The following is an 18878-nucleotide window of genomic DNA, read 5'->3' on the forward strand; positions in this document are numbered from 1 at the left end:
ACCGTCCAGGGAAACGGAGTAATGGTAGCAGTAGTGTTAATTGATAGTGCATTAGGTGGCTCACTTACGCGCTGTCATTTGGTTGATGTTATCGGCGGAGCCAAACTTGTTCTTGATGAGATGTGCGAATTCCCGGGGCTTGGACATCACTGTCCCGCCAAGTCCCGTGATCCCATCTCTGATGTTACCGCCCACGTTTCTGAAACAGCCCGGACACCAGGTATTAAGATCCCGGAGGTAACGTCAACTTAATTTCCCTCAACCAAGTATTTTATCTTATTCTAACCCTTATCCACACCACTCATGGTCACAACTGTCGCCAAGAAAGGTGATTAAGTTGGCTAGACTGTAGTTTCTTCTTTAAAAATTTCCCTCCGAAACTCAGGTGCGTATTAATCTTCTTCTTCCTGGCTCCATCCCAACTTATCGTCTTTATAGACTGTCAGGGTTGGCTATCCTCGTCCTTAGGTTGTAGGTCCTTCTACCATGGATAACACCTAGGCCATGCCTTGGAATCATGTTATCCTACTGCAGCATCCATGAATTCTTTGGTCTTCCTCTAGATGTTATTCGAGGAAAATCCACAACGATTATACTATTATTATCAGGCACGTCTTGTACTCGAAATTAACATAGAAATGTCTAGTGTTTGATTTAAAATTCCTGCCAGTCTCAAAAATGGCCATATATTCGATACTACGGGAAACCTATCTCTATCTGGTAACATTGTAGCGATGAGAATCGTACAATAAAAAATGTAGTACACCAAACAACACCACACATGTGTTTGTAGTTAAAAAAATCTCTGGCTTTTCAATGTGATAATTAAAATGGTAAAAATGTTATTTTTGGTTTAAAAAATTGTTCAAAAATTAAGGTGCATCTTATAGTCCATAAAATAGGCATATGCATGCCTCCCGAGAGTCACCATCAAGCTTGCCTCTTCTGCAAGGCATCAGGTTCCCACCGCCCAGGATGTCCACTGCTGACAACCCGTCGGCAGTTCTCCGGATCTGACTTGGGAATATATAAGCGAGCTAGCAGCCGACGGAAGAGCCAGGAGGCAGTTTGTAGACTCTGTATACTCCATATAGAGAGCAGATACGGTCGAGTAAGTATGAAGAATATTACAGAAAATTGAGAGAAAAAATGTAGATCAGGGTTGCCAATTAAACTCACTTGAGACCTTGTCCCATATCCCGCAGCATCTCTCTGGGCTGTCTGTGTGAGCCCTGACCCGTACTGGACCCATGAGTCTGAAAGCAAACACACTCATTACTCCACATAAACTGAAGAATATACACCGTCTTTCAATTCAATTTATTTTTTTATTATTTATTTATAGATAATATACACATTACAAACTTAAATTTAAATCGTATACATTAACAAAAATAGAAAATAAGCAAGAATACTATTGCTAAAGGTGTAGAAGAATCCAACTTCAGCGAACTCCTTCAGACACATGGAACAGATCGATATCCAATGAGATATTGTTCAACATAGTGGTAGCTCTTCCTACAGGCATAACCATCGGCAGGTTGGTCCTGTGTATAGGAATGTGAAACAATCTATGTGGACGCTGTCTTAGGTAACTATCGAGAACATACAGACCAATGTTAATTTGATAACCAATGATAATTTCAGGATTATCGATCATACCGCGCAACAATGGATAAAAATGCGTAATCAAATACACATTCCTTCTAGTCTCTAAACTATTGTAGCCAAGCATACCCTGGAAAAACTGGGTTGGGTAGAGCCAAGTATAATAGCCGTACTCTCTCATATAGAGATACCTCAGAAACTTCTTTTGGACTTTCTCTACCATAAGAGTCTTTTCCATATGACACCGTTTTCATTTCTTGCGCTGTTTTTGTGAGATATCCTCTTCATCTCTTGTGCATGCCATGTCAGGTCCCCCTGACATGGACTATCACTTGCAGTGCAAAGATGAGCAATTGAATCCAGTAATGCCTATAACTGTCATTCACATTGGAATTGCACATATAAATTATCAAAACCATGTCTCACATGTCCTTATCGATGTTTACCATATGTATTTATTTATAGATTTGGCATTTAATTTGTAAAACTACATTTTAATTTATATACTAAATGCTAAATCATTTTTGATTTTTTTTTGTACATATACTAAGTTGTATTTTATTGTTAAAAAACACATAAAAAATACATTTTGCGACAATTATTTCGACTAGTTATGGCATTTTCAAACAAATGACATTCGTTCAACTTAGTAGACTCAAAAAATCAGTGTTTGATTTAACATTTAATAATAATAAATAATAATAAAACCCTTATCCGTACCCCAATGATGCATAGGGCACTGTATCATATAAACGCAGTGTTATCTTGATCGTTTACACATGAAGGAAAGGTGATCAGGCCTCCGCTTCAGGTACCAGTCCATGGTAGTCTTGAATAAATATTACAGTGAATAAATCACTTATATTTATTTTACTCCCCTTGGGAATCGAACCCGGGACCTCCAGAACGGTAGCTGAGCGTACTGACCATTACACTACGGAAGCGGACAAAATGATTTAATATTTTGTTTAACATTTAATACATAAATTTACCATGTGTTTCTACCAGCAAACGATGACTTTCCACGGCCTTTTTCTTTCGATCAAATAAGAAAAGCAATGCACAAACAATACCACAAAGACGCTATTGTTTGGCGGACTGAACTTAAGTATGTTTGTTGGTTAATGTCAGTAGCACCATCTCTTAGTGAAACCAGAAAAGACTTCTGCATCCACTTATCTAAAAATACGCACATACATATACAGTGGCGTGCACAGAGAATTAATTAGGGTAGGCAGTAGAGGTAGGTAGTAAGGTAATCTAGGTACTACTTAGTAAGGTACGGTAGGTACTGGTTGCGTTTTTATATGTCACGTGGGTAAGTTAGGAAAGGCACTGCTTTATGCCTATATGGAAAGCACGCCCCTGCATATACAAATACATTTACATTTACATTTTAAGCAAACATAAATCCAGTTACATATATTGCCATGGAATAAAATGTAAAGGTGGCGACTGACCGGAGCATTTCGTCGTAACATAACGTCGTAACATCGCTCGCGGCGAGCATCACCGAGCATCCGAAACTATGGATGGAGCGCTCGGCTCGCTGCACTGACTGCCTGAATGCTCCGGTCAGTCTCCACCTTAAGGAAAGTGAACGAACCTCCCAGTTCTTGATCCTTTTGTGGTACCCGTCTAACTTCTTCTGCAGCTGAGAGATGGAGTGCGCCGACTTCTGATTCTTCTTTTCAAACACGGCCTTTATCCTCAGCAACTGTTGCTTGTCTGCGTTCGCCGCTAGCTTCAGATACTCGTTGACGTTATCTAGAAGTAAATACATGTACATATGTATTAGTGAACAAGAGATGAAACTAAAATATGGACCAAAGGCAAAATAACGGAATGGATAAATGATCAAGAGTTAGATCAATACTGTGTAAATTGTAAAATACTGTAAATTTTTACACAAGCAACGAATTAGAAAATTATATTAGAAAATATTTAGACTTAAATGTCACCTTTTAATTGTATGTTTATTTGATACAATCGGGTGAGAGTTGCCTGATATATGGGCATCAACACTATCTAGTGGCAAAAAGCCGCACTATTTATATAACATATTAGTTTTTTTTTCTTTTTAGTGGGTATATTATGTTAAAATAAATTAAAAAGAGTATTAAAAATGTACCGTAGAATGGGTGTACTTGAACTTTGATGTGTTACTTGAGCCCAGTACAAAAAAAAACTGTATTTGGTCTACAGTAATGAACGTATCATGACAATAAGTGTCACATGTCAGGGAAACAATGAATCATGTCGATACGTTCATTATTGTAGACCATATACAGATCTAAATATTTTTTTGTATGGGCTCAAGTAACACATCAAAGTTCAAGTAGCCCTGTTCTATGGTAAAAAGAACTCCACTGACAAGACTGTAAAAAAAACTTTTGTTTATGAATTTTTAAATGAATGCATATCAGTGAAACCTCTATCTATCGTTTTTATAGGGACCTCTTGAAATAAACTATGAATGCGGGATTAAGAGATCAATACACAAGGAGATACGATGGAGTAAAGATACCGTCCTCCCAATCTGCATAACTATTGGTAAGTCAAAATTCTAAGAAGAATACAAATTTTAGATGTAAATAAATTAAATTAAAATTGCTTTTTTACTGTTTTATTCCTTTTCCATTTAAGCAAACTTGTAGTTAATATGCAACAATAATTGGATCCAAATTACCATCACGTATGGTTTGCTCCAGCCGTATGAGGTCTTTAGTCCTGGCCACCTTGCTGTTCAGGTGAGCGATGGCCGTAGCAGCTCTCGTAGACCCGCTGCTCCCCGCTCCGTCTCCCTCGTCAGCCCCCTGGCCTGTGAGCGAGAGGGGGAAAGGAATGTCAAAACGCGCAGACAGTGAGTCGAGCACTTATTCATACACATTTCAAATTCAGAATAATTTTTTTAAATGAAAAAACCAACAACATAAATGGATGATGATATATTTTAATACTCTCCTTATCATTCACTTTGTGTAATACCACTTAAAAACACTTCTTCTTAACATGAAATAGTATTTTTTAAGTCTTCTCCATTTTACTCCTCATACTGAGAGTTGTGACCCTTGTGGAAGCAATGACTCTTCTCCAGTTGTCCCTTGACTGCGCTGCACGTAGCGCTCCAACCACCGAGGTGCCTGCTGCTGCCTTAACTTGACCGGTCCATCGCGTGGAGATCTTCCTCTCCCTCTCATCCCCTACAGGCGACCTCATCCGTCGTGTACAGACATTGACCAGAGTCAAGCCATCTTTTTTAAGCCAGTTTTTTAAGTGGTATTACATAAGATGAACGATGAATGATAGAAAAAGTATCGTATTACCATACTACAAAGTTAACAATGCTTTCAACACACAAAATATGATATATTTTTATAAATTGTGTACAATGTCAAATGAAAGGCGTCCAAAATACTGATCTTTAAACTTACCTTCAAAAAGAAGCTTTTACGCGCTACAAAATCTGTGAAATAGCAGTTGTTATTCAAAATACATACAGTTACGTAAGCGCTCATTTTTATAAGAGGAGCTTACAGGATAATTGAAAAGATTGATTTCTTTAAGGTGGTATGGACATGTGGAGCGAATGGATATCAAGAGAATGACTAAGAAAGTATATGTGGCAAATGTGAATGGTAGAACAGAAGGAGATGGCCGAAATAGGCCTATCAATCGGAACATAAAATCTTTTTCTTCTTCTTCTAACCGCACTCGATGGTGCATAGGGCACTACATCATATAAACGCAGTGTTATCTGGATCGTTGGTTGACACATGAAGGAAAGCTGATCATCCCTCCACTTCAGGCACCAGTCCAGGGTAATATTGAATAAATATTAGAGTGAAAAAATCACTTATATTTATTTGACCACCCCTGGGAATCGAACCCGGGACCTCCAGTACGATACCCGAGCGTGCTGACCATTACACTACGGAGGCGGACTAAAATCTGGTGGTGTCAAAAATATGGACATGAAGGAAGCTAGGAGTGTATATCGGGACAGAAGAGTATGGCGTTCCATCCTCTCTGCCCACTTCTACAGAAAAACGACGTGGTAGTAGTAAAGTAGATCACAGTCACTTTCAGTCAAAGGTCTCAATACACAAATACTTCCAAAGCCTTCTGGGATTAAAAAAATGTGTAAGGACTCCACAATAATAAAAAAAAAACAGGTAGATTACAGAAAAAAATATATTAAGCACAAATTTTGATTAGTAACAGTGTTAAAATTTAAGATGACCATATAAATCTGTACCACAAAAAAAGCATTGAAATTTTTTAGCACCATACATACATACATACATAGAACCACAAATCAAAAACACAGAAATCCATCAAACATATTCCACATCTGCTCAAAGAAACTTTGAATATTACAAAATAGACCTCTATGACCTACTTCTGTTGTCCATAATGTGTTTATCGCAATAACGCTTATAAAGTATATAGTGTAAAGTATGTATGTAGTACGGCTGTCCAAACTTAAAACATAGTGAGGGACATTTTTAAAAAAAAAACGTATTTTTGCATTTTTGGGCTAAGTAGATTCTACTTAGCAAAAAACTTCAAAAAAAAGTTTTTCAAAAAAAATGTCCCTTACTGTGTTTTAAGTTTGGACAGCCGAGTAGTGAAATGTAAACAAAAATTAATAAGTATAAAGTACAAACAGGATGGCACAAAATTAATCACCCTTTGGAAAATGTTATAATTTTTGCAAACGGCGTCGTACGTCTATCATATTTGGCATATCGCTCACTCCTTTCAACAAAGTCATACATCAAAAATCGTCAATTTTTAGTTGTGCATGTTTTCGGAATGCCCAGAAAATGTACTATATCCCAGCAAAAGCGGCATATTTTAAACTTAATATTTACCCGCTACAGGGCAGAAAGTGCATTTTGCATTTTGAAGAAAATAATAAATCCCTTACCGCACCCCAATGGTGCATAGGGCACTGCTTCATATAAACACAGTGTTATCTCAATCGATTACACATGAAAGAAAGGTGATCAGCCCTCCACTTCAGATACCAGTCCAGTGTAATATTGAATAAATATCAGAGTGAAAAAATCACTTATATTTATTAAACCCCCATTTTGCATTTTGCATTTTGCATTTTGAAGAAAAGGTATTGTTTAATTTTTTTTTTTAAATAAACTAAATATTTTTAAAATGGAGAAAAAACCTTCAGGTTTTACCTAAAAAAATCTGTTGCACAGTAAAAAGTTCAATAACTGGCTTGATATTTATTTTGAACACATTGTATTATATTTTTAAACATTAAAAACGTTCACCTTAAATTTTTTTTTTTTTGATTTATGATGTTCTTGAAAGGAGTGAGCGAAACAGATTCAAGTTGGCGCAAAATTAATTATCCATTTTTGTTTTTTAATAACTTTTTTACTAAATAAAAAAAATACAATTTGAGTGTGATCTTTATTTGGACCTTAACAATTTTTTTCGTAAAGTGAAAAAGATAATATGCGTCAAGTGGCTGCCGCCAGTGTTGATACACATTTGTGTCCGTTTTATCAATCTGCTTGTATACTGCAGCTGTCTAATTCACAAATGTCAAATATGATTGACATATGATGCCATTTGCAAAAATTACAACATCTTCCGATAGGGTCATTTATTTTGTGCCACCCCGTAGTAGTGAAATGTAAACAAAAATTATTAACAATTAAATGAAAAAATTCAATGTATGGGTCACAAGCATTTGGTTAGTTTGAGCAAGGTTAAAATAAACCACAATAACACATTGGTGCCAAAAAGCGTGTCCAAAGCGACAAGCGATTATCGCACCTTGGTAATAAAACACGGAGTGGTCGCTATCCGACAGGAATTGTCCCCCCTGCGGGAACGACGACAATAATACCGGATGGGGGAGGTAATCCGGCTGTTCCGCTATATCGTCCACTACAGGAAATAACAAGGGTTAACCGGGATATTCGTACTGCGAAATATTTATACCTTTAAAAATACCTTGACAGATTCAAATAACAATATTTCCTAAAGTATTCATTCGTTCAAACTCTTATCCGCACCCGGTGGTGCATAGGGCACTGCATCATACAAACGCAGTGTTATCTTGATCGTTAACACAAAAAGGAAAGGTGATCAGCCTTCCGCTTCAGGTACCAGTCCAGGGTAATATTGTATAAATATTAGAGTGAAAAATCAGTTTTTGTTCGACCCCCCCGGGATCAAACGAGGGACCTCCAGTACGATAGCCGAGGGTGCCAACCATTACACTACAGAGGCGGACAATAAAAATATAACGTTGATTAGATTAAACTAAATGGCTTTTGAGCAGGAGACGAAAAATATATACTTGTATACAGGTACCTTCTTTTTAATTTTTCAATTTTTATCATTCTACTTGGACCCCTTTACTACCTTATTTATTCCTTATTTAAAATTGTGTAGCGCAATTCCATTCAGAGTAGGTAACAACAGTTCTAATAGTTTTTTTTTTATTATTTTAAACATTGGTAACACTTTGGAAAAAAGATGGTGTATTTTGTATGGTTTATTTTTAAATTAAAAAAATATATATTATTTCTAAGAAATGCGGTATAAACAGCATTTCTTAGACAATTTTCATAGGACACCAACGCGGTGTCACAGCTTTTATTAAAATATATTAACCAATTAAAAAAAAAAAATGTGCTACGGTTTTGTCATGTTTTTTTTTTTATCCGGGATATTGGAAATCAAAAAGCGACATATTACCTCTGAAGGGGGGTTGCGGAGAGCTGAACTCGTCGCTGGACAGCCCGTAGGAGACATTGGCGCTGTGGAATCCAGATGGAGAGTTGAGGATTCCGCTGTATTCCGTCAGTGAGGACAGGTTTCCCAGTAGCTGCTTTTGCGGCGAATCTTCCATACTGCAAGATGAAAACACAAAATGATTCATCGACCATTTCCTTGCCGTGCCACAAAAAAAAACATACATTTTAGACATGAACATTCACTAAGCATATCGCTCACTCCTTTCAATGTCAAAAATCAATAAACTAGCCTTCGCGCTTGACTGTGATTTAGGGAAAAGAAGATTGTGGAAATAATTTAGCAAACAAACCACTCACTGAGATGTACATAACATCCGCACAGTGTTATCTTGATCGTCAATAGAATAAAGACACGGCGGTCAGTCCTGGAGCTTCAGCAAAGAACACAATTCGCTCACTCCTTTCAAGAACGTCATAAATAAAAAAACTTCATTTTTCAGGAGATCGTTTTTAAAATTTAAGAATATAATAAAATGTATTAAAAATAATTATGAAGCCACTTATTGAACTTTTTACTGTGCAACAGATCTTTTTAGGTAAAAACTGAAGGTTTTTTCTCCATTTGAAAAATATTAAGTAAAAAAAAAAAAAAAAAAAATTAAACGATACCATTTCTTCAAAATATCGGGTAAATATTAAGTTAAACATATGCCGCTATTTAGTACATTTTCTGGGCATTCTGAAAATGTGCACAACTGAAAATTGACGATTTTTTATATATGACGTTGTTGAAAGGAGTGAGTGATATATCTTTCTTACCCTCATTAGCATCCAATGATGCGTAGGGCACTGCATCATATGAAAGCAATGGTATCTTAATCGTTATATACAGGAAGGAAACATGGTCAATTATGTGTTTCAGGTACCAGTCCAGGGTAATAATGAATAAATATTAGAATGAAAAATCACCCATATTTATTTTGACTACCCTGGGAATCGAACCAGGAACCTTCAGCAAAGTAGCCAATGCACTGGCCACTACACTTTGTCTAACCCTATATTTATATTTATATTCGGTGCATAGGGCAATGCAATGTATCGAGTCAGTGTTATCTTGATCGTGATTACATGAAGGCAAGGTGATCACTGCTGACTTCAGGGTGATGTTAATCAATATGAGAGTAAAAATCAGTTAACTAATTAACGAAGCTAACGGCTTCTTTATCAAGTCTTGATAAAGAAGCTGTTAGCTTCGAAACTGGTAGACATTATAATTACATAAGTTATAATAAAATATTTATAGTGATTTTAAAACAAAGTAACTTTTTTTTATTAAAATTAAAGACTTGAATATGCCACTTTAATGAGTTTTATTTTAATTTACTACTAGTTTCGAAAACGACAGATGTTTTCATCTTCTAGTACAAATTAAAATATTTATTGTTTTAATTTGTACCAGAAGATGAAAACATCTGTCGTTTTCGAAACTAGTCGTAAATAAAAATAAAACTCATTAAAGTGGTATATTCAAGTGTTTAATTTTAATAAAATAATCACGTCTTTCCACAAAGTTAATGCCGAATCAATAAATAATATAAAGTAATATTTTAATTTTAAAATGAAAAATTACTAAGTTAGTGCTTCAAATATAAATAATACAGTTATATTTATTAATTTATTTATTTATCTGAACGTCCTGGAAATCTTTATTAATTCATATCAATTATTTAAAAAAAAAAAAAACTAACTAACCATCACGCCGCTTTCCGCAGGGGTAGGCAGAGAGAATAGAGCGCCACACCACTCTGTCCTTGCAAACATTCTTCGCCTCTTCCACGTTCATGCATCTCCTCATACATACCCGCCGATTGTTACGACTCCTAACCTGACCACTTTCAAGTATATTTCGGATCAATTATTTATGTATTATTCATGGTTATTTTTTAATTATTAATTATTTTCCATTTCACCAGAGTGAGCCATAGCAACGTGCGACCGGCATTGATAGCATAAAATACAAATAAACTCATACAACAATGGGTCACGCTAACTATTGTATATGATGACACTGCCAAATGCAAATTTTGTGTTCAATGAAAATTTAAATAAGACAGTACCATAGAACGGGGCTAATTAAACTTTGATGTGTTACTTGAGCCCAGTACAAAAAAAAATATTTAGATCTGTATTTGGTCTACAATAATGAACGTATCGTGACAATAAGTGTCACCTGTCAGGGAAACAATGAGTTCTACAGTACTATAAGTTATTTTTAAATGCATATATATGTAAATGGAAAAATAATACACAATTGAGTTCAAGCTAGCTCAAAAAATAGAGTGACACCATTTTGAATAATTTGAAGTTATAACGAAGCACTTTTTTCCAAGCAAAATTTTTCACTTAATATTTTAAGTGTTAAATTCTTTGTTCACAAATCTTGGTTTGTCCACTTAGGGGGTTATTTATATTGACATCTCACCATAAAGTCTGGGCATTTACAAGGTTTAGGACCTGTCATAGGCTGGATTTGATCACCTTACACACATGTAACATTCACCATTCTACTCACGATTAACAACCACATTACTAAAATTTCAAAAGTCATATATGTACTTATATCCTTTAATTGACACCTTTCACATTTGAGTTCTCGGCATCATGTATTTGGACACACTCAAAATTTTGAGTGTGTCCAAATACTTGTTCACAAATGTGATTTCTCCACTTCGGAGTTATTTTTACATTTTTGACACCTCAACATAGAAAAAGAATACGGAAGTCTGGGTATTTAAAGGGCTTAAGACCTGTCGTAGGCCGTTTAAGTGATCACTTTTCACAAGTGCAACATTCACCATTCTATCCACAATTGACAACCACACTACTCGAACTTTGGAAATTGTATAAATCGTTTCATTGACACTTTTCACATGAGCGTTTTCGGCACCATCTATGGTCGAGTTGAGTACGTTTTTTTTATTTACCAGAGACGGACGCGGTATCACCGGCATTTCTTAGATGGTTTCCATAGGACACCAATGCGGTGTGACAGCTTTTATTAAAATATATTAACCGATTTTACAATGATTAAAGAAAACACTTTGTTTTTTACCACTTGAGTTTTATTATAGACTACATGTTTCAGAAGTTAAACTTCCATCATTCAGGTCTGTATAATAACTAAAATATAAAATATAAAATTGTTCTATAAATAAGGAGAGGGGAAAGTAAGGGGGAGGGGTTAGTCAAGGAACGGAGTTTGAACCGATTTTAATGATATATAGATAAGTCCGTTTTTAAAACAAATTCCACCCATTTCACGGGCAAAAAATATAGATATTATTTTACCTAAGCATTTCCAAACGGAACGGATAAAAATAAAAACAATAATGAGCAGATTTTATTTACACAGACCAAGTTTTATGTTTAAAATTATGTAAATTGACGCTATGCATAATCAATTTAACAGTGATGACAGACCTACAGGTGAACGAGAGTGTTTCTTTGTATTTAAATTTTAATAAAAAGATATATATATTTATTGACTTGGCGTTTAATTTGTAGAACTCCATTTTAATTCATGTATTAATTTTAAATCAAACACAGATGAGTCAACTAAGTTGTATTTTATTAACAAAAAACACATAAAAAATTATATTGTGACAATTGTTTCGCCTTGTTAGGGCATTATCAAACGAATGTGAAGATCAAATGGACTACGGTCCTTATGTAGCTATACAATTCTAAGTGACAGTTTTAACACGTGCAGCAATAATTTCTGGGAGACAAGAGTAGCTAATGGGGGATGTAGGTATGTACCCTTATATTTCTACTCTTGTCTCCCAGAAATTATTGCTGCACGTGTTAAAACTGTCACTTAGAATTGTATAGCTACATAAGGACCGTAGTCCATTTGATCTTCACATTCGTTTGATAATGCCCTAACAAGGCGAAACAATTGTCACAGTATAATTTTTTATGTGTTTTTTGTTAATAAAATACAACTTAATAGACTCAAAAAATCTGTGTTTGATTTAAAATAAATACATAAAAAAATAAAAAAAGATATGTAAGTTATAAAATGAAATCTGACTTTGTTTTAAAATCTTCTTCTTCTTCTACATCTTGTTGTAGGCCTTGTGGCTTGTTTTAAAGAGGGATTAGCCTCCTGCGATGTCGATTCCCAGCTATCGACCCATCTCTTTGGCGGACTGCCCGGGAGGCTTCTACCATGGTGTTGGCCGTACAGTGCAATGTGGGGGGAGTCTGGATGGTTCCATTCTCCTCACATGCGCATACTATTGTCTCTTTCGTTGCCTTCCCCACCTAACGACATCTTTGATCTCGCATATTTCCCAATAAGTGGCTTGATATTTATTTTTAAAACACAATGTATTAAAAATAAATATCAAGCCACTTATTGAACTTTTTACTGTGCAACAGATCTTTTTAGGTAAAACCTGAAGGTTTTTTCTCCATTTGAAAAATATTTAGTATATTTAAAAAAAATAATTAAACAATACCTTTTCTTCAAAATGCTAAAACAACACTTTCTTCCCTGTCGCTGGTAAATATTAAACTAAAAATATGCCGCTTTAGCTGGGATATAGTACATTTTCTGGGCATTCCGAAAACATGCACAACTGAAAATTGGAGATTTTTGATTTATGACGTTCTTGAAAGGAGTGAGTGTTATCAGCGTCTCCCGCTCTCTACCAACAGTATGTATGACACTTTTAGACGTTTCCCACAGTAAATTTGATTGAATTTGAAACACAAACCTTACGATTTATGTTTGATATGTTTACCAGCCCTGATTGAGTAAGCAAATTCGACAAAAAGGTGCCTACCTGCGTAGTTCTCTGAACGTATTAAAATTATGACTGGCTAATGGAGTTCGCACCTGGTTAGAATACTGACTAATTCATTACGCAAAAAAACACTTTTTATATTAAAAAAACATACATATTATATGCATAAAATCTACATAAATATTATTCTAAGTGTGTCGTTTGAATCACTCATCTTAATCACTACATTTTGAGTGTGTGGAAATACTGTTTGTACCAAATACTACATTTTGAGTGTGTGGAAATACTGTTCATACCAAATACTACATTTTGAGTGTGTGGAAATACTGTTTATACCAAATACTACATTTTGAGTGTGTGGAAATACTGTTTATACCAAATACTACATTTTGAGTGTGTGGAAATACTGTTTGTACCAAATACCACATTTTGAGTGTGTGGAAATACTGTTTGATTTAATGGCAAAGAATGTTTGCAAAGACAGAGTGGTGTGGCGTTCGATTCTCTCTGCCTACCCCTGCGGGGAAGCGGCGTGATGGTTAGTTAGTTAGTTAGTTAGGAAATACAGTTTGTACCAAATACTACATTTTGAGTGTGTGGAAATACTGTTGGTACCAAATACTACATTTTGAGTGTGTGGAAATACTGTTTGTACCAAATACTACTTGTTCACAAATCTGTGTTTTCTGCACTTGGGAATGAGTTTTTCACCACTTTTCTCCTCACCGAGATGTCAAAAACGTAAATGTTGTAAATAAATTAACTGGTCATATTATAAGCTTAAATAATAAAAATTAAAATAATATTTTCTGGCGTTTCTCATGTATTTGATTATAATCCAGGATTCGGACGTCACATACTAATATAAGAGTTTATGCTCAATAAAAACGCTTCTTTTCATCACACCAATAGATGTCTCTAGTGAAGTTCTAGTGATTCAAGAACAATGTTTCTAAATTGGTTCATATATATAGAATTTCCAAGAATTTGAGTAGTGTGGTTGTCAATATTGTTCTTCATCATCGATGAGATGTCAAAAAATAATATGAAAAACACAACTCATGTTATTTTTATAACCGAACTAAAATACTCGCTTGATAGTATGGTGGAGAGCTGTTATCAGTCTAAAAACATTTACTCCTCTTCTTCTAAACCCTAATCGCATCTAACATACACTAATCTGATATTTTGACATCTCAACATAGATGAAGAAGAATATGGATGTCTGGGTATTAACGGTAATATTTTCCATTCCACCCATGATTGGCTATATAGAAAAGAGCTAAGTCCGCATACTTAGTGTGGTTGTGGGCGGCTGCGGACGACCGACTTTACCTTGGATAGCCATTGAATTTCATATAGAATACAGTTAAGTCCGCGTACTTAGCGTCGTCGTGGGCAACTGCGGACAACAGACTTTACCCTTGGATAGGTCTTAAGACAACCGACACTACCCTTGGATAAGTCTAAGTCCGCCTTTGTAGTGTAATGGTCAGCACCCTGGGCTACCGTACTGGAGGTCCCGGGTTCGATTCCCAGGGGGGGGGTCAAATAAATACAAGTGATTTTTCACTACAATATTTATTCAATATTACCCTGGACTGGCTCCTGAAGCGGAGGACTGATCACCTTTCCTTCATGTGTTAACGATCAAGATAACACTGCGTTTATATGACGCAGTGCCCTATGCACCATCGGGTGCGGGTAAGGATTTGAAGTAGAAGTTTGTTAATTAGTCCATCTCTATGGTGTCGTGGTGAGAGCACTCGGCTACCACGTTGGATCATGGGTTTGAAAAAAAAAAGTCTAAGGAGAAAACTTACGATCTGCTTGGAGGTTGCTGGTTGGACTGGGGCGATGGAACGGTTCCCAAGTCCCGGGAGTGGCTCTTGGAGTGGTGACTCCTTTCGCTGCTGTGTTTCGAGGACGTTGAAGAGGCCGGCTCCTGAAAGAGAAGCAGACTTGGTATAGTTCGGTTGTTTGTCCGCCTCCGTAGTGTAATGGTTGGCGTGTTTGGCTACCATGCTTTGGATCAAGACATTCTATGTACATATCCATAAAGTGTGTTAATTCGCTCACTCCCTTCAAGAACGCCATAAATCATCAATTTTCAGCTGTGCATGTTTTCGGAACGCCCAGAAAATGTACTATATCCCAGCAAAAGAGGCATATTTTTAACTTAATATTTACCCGCTACAGGGCAGAAAATGTTGTTTTTGCATTTTGAAGAAAAGGTAGTGTTTAATTATTTTTTTAAATATATTAAATATTTTTCAAATGGAGAAAAAACCTCAGATTTTACCTCAAAAGATCTGTTGCACGGTAAAAAGTTCAATTAGTTGCTTGATATTTATTTTTAATACATTGTGTTATTTTCTTTAATTTTCATATTATTTTTTTCTTTAATTTTAAAAACGTTCTGCTGAAAAATTAGGTTTTATGATTTATGACGTTCTTGAAAGGAGTGAGCGAATTGTGTTCTTTGCTGAAGCTCCAGGACTGACCGCCGCGTCTTTATTCTATTGACGATCAAGATAACACTGTGGTTGTTATATAAATCTCAGTGAGTGGTTATATGTTTGCGAAATTAATTCCACGATCATCTTTTCCCTAAATCACAGTGAAGCACAGGTTAGGTGGGAAATACAACAAAGAAGACAATGGTATGCACATGAGAAGAGAATGGAACCATCCAGACTCCCCCACATTGCATTGCACAGCCAACCTGCAGGTAGACAACCAAAGAGATGGATTGACATCGCAGGAGGCTAATCCTTCTCAAAAACAGGACACAAAGACTACATCAAGAAGAAGAAGAAGAGGACAGTGAAGTGCCCTTGAGGTACTATTTTAAAAAAATGGTGCAGTATAAATTATTATTTTTTTTAACATAACCGACATTATATTGTTTTGAAAAAAAACGTTAACTCTTACCACTCTGTAGGCCAGACATTCTGGCCCGTACGATAGTAGGCAGCTCCGTGGGCCACAATGTCCGGCCCGGCGCAGGTATAACTTTAATCACTGATTTCTCTATCACCCAAGTATATTCTACCAAAAAATATTTGAGATAAATGCGGTTAATCATCGCAACATATTGAATTAACCAACATTTCTTCAATAAAACTTTCCATTACCTAGATATAATCTAGGAAAAATAGATTATCATTTTGGGTGATAGAATATTTTTCATACGCTAATATTTTTTGGGACAATCAGTCGTTATCCTTCATTTATGACGGTTCTCCAAGGATACTCTCACTTTTTGTGACCATATATTTTCGTTTTTTGGAGCTATTATATTTCAAAATTTTGTGATATTAGTAGTTAAAATAACAGAAATTGCATTTTGTGTGTTTATAATAAATATTTTATAGTTGATCCGCCATGGAAAACGATGAAAGTTACACTTTCAAGTTCAGTTGTAAAAACGAATGGTCATACGAATTACCAGACAGAGTGTCTCAAAATTAGGGAACCAAAATATTTATTTTAATGGTAGAAAAACGTCGCATTTTTTCGATCAGAGTAGCTGATCAGTTGTGAGAAAAAATGGTCAGAGTGGAGAAGGTTAAAGCTACCTGATATAACTGCGTGATGGGTAGCGACTCCGTCCTGAGCTCGATCAGCGCGGGCGACTGGCTCCGGCTCGTGTGCCTGCCGCCGCTGTTGAGCTGCAGCCCATCCTTGTCTCTCTCCTTGGAGCGCTCCTTGGCCTGCTCTCCCTCCCTCTCCTTCCCGGACTCCCGGCTGCGCTCACGGCTATCCCCATCCCTCTTCTTCCGGATGCTGCCCTCGCCCTTCTCTTTCGCCCCCTCTCCCCCCTTCATCTTCCTCGATTTGGAGGGAATCTTGACGGCGTGGCGATCACTCTTTGAACTTCGAATGCGGATGCATGTCCGAAACCTCCTTACTCGATTTATAAACTGACTTCCGGCACACGCGAGTCCGTCAACATAATGTTCTCATTAAAACGACGTAAAATTATTATTATAACTATTGAATTAAGAGCCTCGATCAAGCTTGCCTTCTTTACAAGGCATCAGGTTCGCGCCACCCAGGACGATTCGCCCCACTGCTGACAATTCGTCGGCGATTCTCGTCAGAACTTCGGGATCTGACTTGGGGGGATGCAAAGGAGCTGGCGGCCGACACAAAAGCTTGGAGACAGTTTGTGGACTCCATAAGCTACACTTAGGGAGCGGATATGGCTTAATTAATTAATTAAATTAACGTATTTATATATATATAAAACTTTCACAGAATATCACATACGAAGAGAAGGAAAATACTCTTGGAATCATTTACGCGGGAAAATGAATTAAAATTAATGTACTATGCTAAAATATTGTTACGGCAGGTTGGTGCGTCTTACAGCGACTTGTTGTTAAAGACTCTCATGAAGAGGGTCTTTATTTTGGTGAAGGAAGAAGACCTCCGGCATTCGTACTGCCTGTCTAGAGAAATGGTTGACGAACGTGAAGAACAATCGCTCTGTTTCTTGGCTGAAGAGATTGAAGAGTCTGACTCCGATTCGAAAGTGTACGCCTTGTCTAGCACTTTTCTGATTGGATCGTACGTGTAGATGACGCTCTTGCGTTTAGATGAGAACCTTCTTAGCGCGCCGTTCTGCCTCTCGCTATGACTTCTTGACACTTTTTTCGCCGGTTTAGTTTCCTTCGTCCCTAGCGCTCTTTCGCGCTCGTTTTTCAGATATTTCCAGCTGGCTATAACCGTCTCTCTGCGTACCAACTTCCTCGGCTGCGTACCGCTCGAATAGTCACACCTGCTGTCCGTTTTCGCTCCTATATACCGCACGGGAACCCTGGGACTTTGCGGCCTTGCGGGATAAACAGCCCCGGTTACTGGAGTGCTGCTGACGCTGTTGCTGATGTCGCTGTAGGTGGGGTCGGGACGGGGCTCGAAGACCGAGTTTCTCGGTCTGGCGAGTGAGTTCTGTAACTTCTCACTCGGATAACGGAGGTTTGGCTTCGCCGGCTTTGCTTGAGGAGCTGATTCCGAAGCCTGTCTGTTCTGCAATAGAAAAAAAAATTACATTAGAAATCTTATAGTATATATATATCATGTACATAACTGCTACTGAAATTTTTAAAACTTGTATATTTCATTCAAACCCTTATCCACACCCCAATGGTGCATAGGGCACTGCATTATATAAACACAGTGTTATCTTGATCGTTAACACACGAAGGAAAGGTGATCAGCCCTCCGCTTCAGGTACCAGTCCAGGGTAATATTAAATAAATATTAGAGTGAAAAAAATCACTTATATTTATTTGACTCCCCTGGGAATCGAACCCGGAACCTCCAGAACAGTAGCCAAGCGTGCTGACCATTATACTACGGAGGCGGACAAATTTGTAGATACATCCTGTAATTGAATATACAAATCCTATAATTGACACATTCTTTCATATGTGAGTTCTCAAATCAATTACAGAATTTCAACGTAAAAACATGAGTAAATTTTTTTAATAATTATTGTTTACCACATTGTAGAAAAAACACGATAAATCCACCATTTAAAGTTATCATATGTGACGTAAATAACCAGCTCTAAAAAAACGGATCAAAGTATAAAATATTTGGTTACTGTATACTTTCACCTGAAATTGTGTTAAAAGTCTATAAATTCATTAAAAAAAAACATGTGGAAATTATCAAGTGACACTATTTTATATTGAAATCATTTTGAATGATA

The 18878-nt window shown here is 36.6% G+C and overlaps 2 protein-coding genes across 6 annotated transcripts in view; both read right to left on the bottom strand.

Moving 5' to 3' along the window:
* Dmtn (transmembrane and coiled-coil domain 2 protein Dmtn) overlaps positions 1-16991 on the bottom strand; it is a 29151-nt gene extending 12160 nt beyond the window's left edge. For 2 of the 4 annotated variants that reach the window (XM_088274193.1, XM_088274186.1), the window contains exons 1-8: positions 16738-16991; positions 14980-15101; positions 8347-8501; positions 7417-7530; positions 4298-4429; positions 3215-3375; positions 1180-1256; positions 69-199 (exon numbers count right to left, since the gene is read on the bottom strand). In XM_088274193.1, the coding sequence (XP_088130319.1) occupies positions 69-199; positions 1180-1256; positions 3215-3375; positions 4298-4429; positions 7417-7530; positions 8347-8501; positions 14980-15101; positions 16738-16986 (1141 nt within the window). In that variant the 5' untranslated portion in view covers positions 16987-16991. The remainder of the gene's footprint in view (positions 1-68; positions 200-1179; positions 1257-3214; positions 3376-4297; positions 4430-7416; positions 7531-8346; positions 8502-14979; positions 15102-16737) is intronic. The other 2 variants (XM_088274210.1, XM_088274202.1) reach the window with 1 other exon arrangement.
* Positions 16992-17517: 526 nt separating this feature from the next.
* LOC148312768 (uncharacterized) overlaps positions 17518-18878 on the bottom strand; it is a 104867-nt gene continuing 103506 nt past the window's right edge. Inside the window, exon 3 of one of the 2 annotated variants that reach the window (XM_088274233.1) lies at positions 17518-18190. In XM_088274233.1, coding sequence (XP_088130359.1) covers positions 17528-18190 — 663 coding nt within the window. In that variant the 3' untranslated portion in view covers positions 17518-17527. The remainder of the gene's footprint in view (positions 18191-18878) is intronic. The other variant, XR_015838879.1, reaches the window with a different exon arrangement.

The sequence above is a fragment of the Brachycentrus maculatus genome, unplaced genomic scaffold, assembly GCF_059751285.1.
Source record: "Brachycentrus maculatus isolate JH-2025_06_01 unplaced genomic scaffold, ASM5975128v1 h1tg000033l, whole genome shotgun sequence".
NCBI lineage: Eukaryota > Metazoa > Arthropoda > Insecta > Trichoptera > Brachycentridae > Brachycentrus > Brachycentrus maculatus.